The following is a 7,727-nucleotide window of genomic DNA, read 5'->3' on the forward strand; positions in this document are numbered from 1 at the left end:
GCCTAACTCCATCACTTGTGGGATCAGGAAAGAGCTCTCCAGAGGTGAAAACTTCTCCAATCCAAGTGCACAGAGCAAATCAGGCCGTGAGTAACCTGCAGGGCAGTTCCACAGAGTCAGGGCTTCCGATAATGACGCACTTTATAAACCACTAAAACCTGGAGAAATAAGGAGCTGAGCCCAGGCCCACCTCCTGAATGAGCGGCCGTGGGCAAATCACTGCCTCCGGGAACCTCGAGCTCCCCCGTCGGAAATAAAGTGGAGGATCCTACAGGAGGCGGAGCGCGAGCGCCAGGAACAAGGAAAGCCCTCGTCTTACACGCCGCGGCTCCCTGCAGAGCTGAGCCACATCCAGTACGATGGGGACAACTTGGGCTCCCGATCCTGACAGACTTGGGATCGAACCCTGAGGGACCTCGCGCGAGGCGCTTTCGTCAGTCTCTCCATCTGCAAAATGGGCCCCAGAGGAAGAATGAGGGGGCCCGCGGGCGGCCGCGGCGGAGGGGCGCTCGCGGGCCGGGACCGGGACCGGGACCGGGGCCGGGGCCGGGGCCGGGGGCGGGCCCGGGGGCGGGTCGAGCCGGCCGAGCCCCCGCGCGAGGGGGAGGGGCGGCGCACGCCGCGTCGCGTCGCGCACCGCCCGCCGCCGTCTCCTCCAGCCGTCACTCGCGGAGCCCGCGCCGCCTTTGCGCGCGCGACCCTTACATAAGCCTCCCTCACGGCGGCGCCGGCGCACGTCCACCCTCTCCGACCCGCCGCGGGAAGAGGACCGTGCGGAGCGCGGCGGACACTCACCTCCTCGCCGCCGCCAGTCCCTGCCTCCGCCTCTACCGCCTCTGCCTCCACTGACACAGAACAGCTGCGGTCTCCGTGCAACCGAACTTGCTGCAGCCCGGCCCCGCCTTGCGGACTTTCTATTGGCCCAGGCAGCCCAACCCCTCCCGTTATTGGGCAGTGTTCTCCGTCTCTCCTCGCCCCTTGCCTCTGGACTCCTCCCTGCGCCCGCCTGTCCGTCACGTTTAAGCCTTGGCGCCCCACGTCAGCCCCGCCCCCCCGTACCCGGCGAGCACCTGGATTGGTGGCGAGGCTGGGAGAGCCCGCCCCTGGCGCACCACCGCCTACTCCCTTGTCTCCGGAGCCTCACGTGGGCCGCAGAATCCAGACCAAGGCCCGCAATAGGCGGAAGTGGCCTGGCTGCGGCTCGCAGTTATTGGCTGTTGGCGGGGGTGGGGACGTTCGATTCATTCAGCCGAATAGCACGTGTCTCCCGAAGATACAAGCATAACAAGTCGCACTGGGGCTCTGGCGTCCCGGCTAGATGCAGATAGGCGCTGGCGAAAGAAGAGGTCGGAGGAAGAGCTAACGTTAGCGAAGGGCAGGAGGACGGAGAAAGCGCTTGTGCCGCACTGGTTACTAACATGACTGTGTCATTTAGCAGCTCCGTGGGCGATGATGGGGGTCTGGAGTCTGTGTGTGACCTTGGGCAAGCAACTTAACCTCTAAGTCTCGCAAAGCAAAGCTGCTCAGGACCTAGAGGGTTTGGAAGGCTTGTTTAAGACACAAGAGGAAAGCTTTCCCAAGTGGAACGAGTAACTGAGGCCTAAGTCTCTATCATCGAGGCTTATTAATCCAGTTTGAGGGCATGCCCAGGAAAAACACGAACTACAGACACATCCGTGGTTGCTTTTCCGAAGCGGTTTTCGGGAGGTTTAGTATTTATACATTTCCTTAAAGGGGGAGCAAGGGGAAGGCTTGTAGAAGAAGGGCAAGTAGGCTATTAGGGACAGTAGTCACATTCCTTTTTTATTTTCTTTTTTTGAGTCAATTCTCCTTAATAACAGTAGTTACATTCCTGTGGGACTTTAGTTACCTCCCGATAAATCTACACAAAATAAGTTAAATGTCTTAAGAGAAAGACCAAAGGAAGCGTCAGTTATGTAGCTGTATCTGGGTAGGTGGAGTCTTCTTAACTTTGTTCTGCACCTGGGAAGATAAGCTTGTAATGACATTATTATTGTGGGATTTTTAGGAGCTAGACTTAGATTGTAGACCTAAAACTACAACTGGCCTGTCCTTGTTTACAGGAGGCCGGCAAGAATTTACTTGTGATTGATCTGTGGGGGCAGCGCTTCCCAGAGGCGTGAGGCTTTTTACCTTTTCCTGTGCATCTGGCTGATGCCTAATGCTAGTAACAGCTATTCTTTTGGAAGAGGGTGTTGGATGACTCAGCTTCAGGGCTTAATCTTCACTTTTGCATAAATTGGGGAGAGGGTGGGGTCCTAAGATTTTTACTTTTTTTTTAATTTTTGAGACGGAGTCTCACTCTGTCACCCAGGCTGGAGTGCGATGGTGCAATCTCAGCTCACTGCAACCTCTGCCTCCCGGGTTCAAGCAAATCTCCTGCCTCAGCCTCCCAAGTAGCTGGGACCACAGGCGCCTGACACCACACTCGGCTAATTTTTGTATTTTTAATAGAAATAGGGTTTCACTGTGTTGGCCAGGCTGATCTTGAACTGCTGCTTGTGATCTACCTGCCTTGGCCTCGCAAAGTGCTGGGCTTACAGGCGTGAGCCACCTCACCCAGCTGAGATTTTTACTTTCTTTTTTTTTTTTTTTTTTTTTGAGACGGAGTCTTGTTCTGTCGCCAGGTGCCAGGCTGGAGTGCAGTGGCACAATCTTGGCTCACTGCAACCTCTGCTTCCTGGGTTCAAGCAATTCTCCTGCCTCAGCCTCCCGAGTTAGCCTTGTATGGTGGTGCAGCCTGTAGTCCCAGCTACTCAGGAGGCTGAGGCAGGAGAATCACTTGAAACCGTGAGGCAGAGGTTGCAGTGAGCCAAGATCACACCACTATACTCCAGACTGGGCAACAGAGTGAGACTCTGCTTCAATAATAATAATAGTAAATTTAAAAATAAAAATTTAAAGTCTGGGTGTAATGGCTCACATCTGTAATTCCAGCACTTTGGGAGGTCAAGACAGGAGGACCACTTGAGCCCAGAAGTTTGAGACCAACCTGGGCAACATGACATACCCTCATCTCTATAACAAATACAAAAATTAGCCATGTATGATGATGTGTACCTGCAGTCCCAGCTACTCGGTAGGCTAGAGTGGGAGGATCACCTGGGCCTGGGGAGGTTGAGGCTGCAGTGAGCTGTGATCACACCACTGCACTCCAGCCTGAGCAGCAGAGTGAGACCCTATATCTAAATAAATAAACAAAAATCTTAAAAACAAAAGATCTCAGTTCCCGAGATTCACACATTCACTCAATACACAGATACCTCTTGAGCAACCACTATGCGCTTGGTGCTGTGCTGGGGACACAGTGGTGAAAAAGACACAGCTCCTGCCATCATGTCATAGAGCTCATATTTTATTGGACGTCCAGGTCCAAAGGTCTAACCTAAGCTAAAGATGTTTCTACCTAACAACTTTATGCAGGAAAGAGATAAAGCTGGGTGAACATGGGCAGGCCCCCTCCCTCTCTGGGCTGGATTGCCTCATAAAAGGTGTTGGATTTAGTAGACACTGAGTGTGTCATTTACAGTCATTCCCTTTTACTCTTATAGTACATGCCTACTGATATAGGAGATATTTTTTTTTTGAGACAGAGTTTCACTTTGTCGCCAGGTGGGAGTGCAGCGGTGTGATCTCAGCTCACTGCAACCTCCACCTCCCAGGTTCAAGCGATTCTCTTGCCTCAGCCTCCCAAGTAGCTGGGACTACAGGCACATGCCACCATGCCTGGCTAATTTTTGCAGTTTTTAGTAAAGATGGGGTTTCACCATATTAGCCCAGGTGGTCTTGATCTCTTGACCTCGTGATCCGCCTGCCTGAGCCTCCCAAAATGCTGGGATTACAGGCGTGAGCCACCGTGCCCGGCCGATATGGGAGTTAAAAAGAAATTATTGCCGGGCGCGGTGGCTCAAGCCTGTAATCCCAGCACTTTGGGAGGCCAAGGCGGGAGGATCACAAGGTCAAGAGATCGAGACCATCCTGGTCAGCATGGTGAAACCCCGTCTCTACTAAAAATACAAAAAAAAATTAGCTGGGCATGGTAGCGCATGCCTGTAATCCCAGCTACTCAGGAGGCTGAAGCAGGAGAATTGCCTGAACCCAGGAGGCAGAGGTTGCAGTGAGCCAAGATTGTGCCATTGCACTCCAGCCTGGGTAACAAGAGCGAAACTCTGTCTCAAAAAAAAAAAAAAGAAATTATTTAGGCAGATAGTGAGGGTAAGACCTGTGTAAGATTTTCCTTTTAATGAAAAGCAGCCCCAAAATCACTTATTTTCTAACAAAGAACAGCCTGTAAAATCAAGCTGGAGACATAAGCAAATTGAAAGCTTGAATGGGTGAATGCCGGCAGCTGTTCCAATCAGAAAAGGCTACCCGGAGAGCGAGGCATGTTCAACATGGTGGCTCTATCTTCCGTTTTCTTTGTCAATCTGGTGTACTGTAAAGAACAGACAACATGGTGGCCAAGTAGAGACATCATCTGCATAATAAAAGATTAGGGTGGGATGGCCAGCTTCTTTTTTTTTTTTTTTTTTTTTTTTTTTTTTTTTTTTAAACTGTAAGGAATTTTTATTTAAAATATTTTTTAAGCATCTAGACGTTTCCTCGTCTCCCAAAACATAATCCTAGTGAAACTGCAGAAAATAAGGGAGAAGCATCCGGGGAAGTGAAAAAAAAATTGCAGATCTGTTGTGTGATACATGTAGCATATATTATGAATCAAGGAAGTATCTAGACTTAATTTTGAATCATAAAGTTCACAACATTTTTGAGACCAAGTTTCATAAAATTTTTACTCGGAAAAAAAAAAAAAAGTTTTACAAAATATCTTCCAAAGAAATTTTCCCATAGAGTACAATTAACTCATGTAGTTTTCTGCCTTAAAGATTACAGTATGACATTCAGAGGGGAGAGGTTTCTTAAATAGCCAACTAGCTGCAAAACCTACAAGAGAAGTAGATTTTTTTTAAAGTGCCTTTAAAATGTAAAAGCAAGTGATATAATTGTTGAATATATTTGAAATTTTAAAATTTTCTTTAAAAGGGTCCATATGGTATGCACAATATCACAGCTGGCACAAAACTGCCTGTATTTAGTCTGAAACACAAAAACAATGCATCTGAACAGTATTCGTTGAAAAGTAATTCAAAATGCTGCCACTGCATCATAAAGGCAAACTCAGACAAGTGTTGACAGTATTCAGAGAATTAACAAAACAAGGTGAATATTAAAATATTCAGACAGTTACTTTGATTTTTTTCAAATACCACTGGTAAGGGTAAAAGAATTTGTTGCCAAAGCAACTCAGGATACTTTATTTCAAACTACATGTAACCTATTTTGCTATAGATATTCTAAACAAATGAACAACTAGGTTTTAAGATGTAAATTCCCATTTCCTACACAGGGCCTAGTTTTTCTGCTGCAGTCTGGAAGCTTTAAACTTTGAAACCCTCTTTCCAGCTTCTTCTGATGCTTCCGACAGAACTTCCTTTCGTTCTGGAATGGTGGGTAACGCAGGATGAGCAATGGCTGGGTGTGGTGTCAAGGAAGGTGATACAAATTCTTTTTCTATAACGGTTCCAGAAAAAGCCTCAAGTGTTCCCGATAAGGGCAGAAGTTTCTTCTGATGATTTTCTTGTGGTTCCTCTTCCAAAATGCTCTCACTGGTGTCACTGCAAGTGGCTTCTTCGCAGCTGATACTCCTCAAAATGCCCCGCCTCTCATCAAATTCAGCAGCGCTGCTTTCACTGGTGTCACTACACACACTATTCTCTCTACTTCGAGACTTCAGGATGGATTTGCGAGGGACGTATTCTCCATTCACAACGTCAACAAAGGCTCTGTAAACGTCAGCAGGCGTCCTGATGGTCGGCAGCTCCTGGGCAGAGTGGCCGCTGCCAGTGCTGTTCTTTCGTTTACGTTTGGCTTCTTCTTTCTTTTCACTGAATTTTAAAGTGGTATTCTTTCCAGTATTTATTCGGACCCTCTTAGGCTCAACAGTATGAGAAAAATATATTGTTGGTATAGAATTATCTCCAACTCCTAAAGCCTCATGGTCATTATCACCATCATCGTCATCATCAACGTCGTCATCATCGTCATCGTCGTCATCATTATCATCATCACTGTGGTAAGAACTGGAACCATTCACTGAACAGTTCAGCTGACTATTCAACTGACCACTAAATGGTTCTGAACTTGCCACATCCTTACAACAACTGTCCGGAGTATGAGAGTCTGTTATTTGATGCATCACATTCACATTTGTGTTATGATCTTCCTTTTCTTCTTCAGAAGATGTCGTATCTTCTCCATTTGCAATCACAGTATCAGGCTTACTATCAAGTTCACCCAGCAATTCTTCTTGTCTCTCTAGTTCTTCAAGTCGAGCCCACAGTTCCTCATCAGCAAGCAAATCCTTGGATTTCATATCATTTGCAGTATCTGCTTCAAAAATATCTGAAGTTTTTGGCTTGGAATGTGGTTTATGAGCAATTCGGTGTTTTGCTTTAAATTCAAAGTCACATTTAATTTCTTCTCTTATATCAACAATATCACCTGCAGCATCACTCATTTTCTGCAAATCTTCTGTGAATTCAACTCTTGATTCAAAATTTTTCATCACTTTTCTTAAATCCTCTATTGTTTTTCTTACATGTTCTTTCCGGTGCTCAACTAAACCTACAGCCTGCTTTGCTGAGCACTTTGCAAACCAGTTGTCCCCCAGTAAAACAGTGACTTCATTAGTATGGACAAGTTTTCCTGGCATGAAGGCAAAAGGGCCAAATGGTACCATTATATTATAAGACAATTTATCAGGCAAGGTGTTGAGTCTTTCTTGAAGGGCATTATAGTCATTATCTACCTTCTTCTTGGAATAGCTAGACCTGCTTCTTCGGCTTCACCATAATGGATCCTTATAGATTCAGTTCCGCCTTCAACTCTTAATTTTAAATTTGTTTCCAATATCCTCATGAACATTCCAATGCTGGATTTTCTCTTGGCAGTTAGTGACCACCTTTTCCTGCTCCTCGCGCAGCCGCGCCACGTCCGGGGCGCACAGCGGAACCGGGGCCGGGGCTGGGGCCGGGGCCGAGGCCGAGGGGGGCTCAGGGTCGGAGGGCGTCTCCACGGTGGGCGCCTCCATGACGGGCCCGCGGTCCTCAGCTAGGTGAGTGAGTCCTGAACCAGCGCCTGCGCAGGCGGCGCGGTCGGCGGCTGCCCAGCGCCCACGCGCCCGCCCTCAGGCACCGCGCGCCCCGCGCCCAAGAGGCCGCGCCCGCCGCCGCTGTTCGCGTCCGCGCCGCCCGCGGCCGCATCTCACACGTGCATGCCGCCGCCGCCCCGCCGCGGGCTCCGGGTAGTAGGCCGACCGTCGGCTGCCGAGATGCCTCTCCGGTGCGGGCCCTGCCAGGCGTCCCGCGGCGACCGCGCCTCCTCCGCGCCTCCCCACCGGCCAGCTTCTTCACACATTATGTAAACGTCACACATGGTCCCACCAATCTCTTGGGCCCTATGTAGATCAGACACTGCCTCCTCAAGCCATTCCATAAAATACCGTGCATTTTACCACAAAACCACATGACCTGCTGGGACACCCCTGTCTCTGCAGGAGAGCTATTCTCTTTTCTCTTTCTTTGACTACTAAATCTCCACTTTTTTTTTTTTTTTTGGAGTGCAGTGGCGCAATCTCGGCTCACTGCAAC

At 48.8% G+C, this 7,727-nt stretch overlaps 2 protein-coding genes across 4 annotated transcripts in view; both read right to left on the minus strand.

Moving 5' to 3' along the window:
* PC (pyruvate carboxylase) overlaps positions 1 to 903 on the minus strand; it is a 120,435-nt gene extending 119,532 nt beyond the window's left edge. For both annotated transcript variants that reach the window (XM_003941214.4, XM_074401747.1), the window contains exon 1: positions 796 to 903. The gene's annotated coding sequence lies outside the window, so the exon portion shown is untranslated. The remainder of the gene's footprint in view (positions 1 to 795) is intronic.
* A 3,665-nt stretch (positions 904 to 4,568) lies between these two features.
* On the minus strand, positions 4,569 to 7,473 carry LOC141584915 (unconventional prefoldin RPB5 interactor 1-like). 2 transcript variants are annotated; one of them, XM_074401759.1, is made up of 3 exons: positions 7,001 to 7,473; positions 5,612 to 6,889; positions 4,578 to 4,962 (listed from the first exon to the last, which is right to left on the minus strand). In XM_074401759.1, the coding sequence occupies exons 1-3, from the start codon at positions 7,166 to 7,168 to the stop codon at positions 4,906 to 4,908; spliced, it is 1,503 nt and encodes a 500-aa protein (XP_074257860.1). In that variant the 5' UTR covers positions 7,169 to 7,473; the 3' UTR covers positions 4,578 to 4,905. The 2 variants fall into 2 exon arrangements, with proteins under 2 accessions (XP_074257859.1, XP_074257860.1); XM_074401758.1 differs by having other exon boundaries at positions 4,569 to 6,889.
* Positions 7,474 to 7,727: the final 254 nt, after the last annotated feature.

This window comes from Saimiri boliviensis, chromosome 6 (assembly GCF_048565385.1).
Source record: "Saimiri boliviensis isolate mSaiBol1 chromosome 6, mSaiBol1.pri, whole genome shotgun sequence".
In the NCBI taxonomy this organism is placed as follows: domain Eukaryota; kingdom Metazoa; phylum Chordata; class Mammalia; order Primates; family Cebidae; genus Saimiri; species Saimiri boliviensis.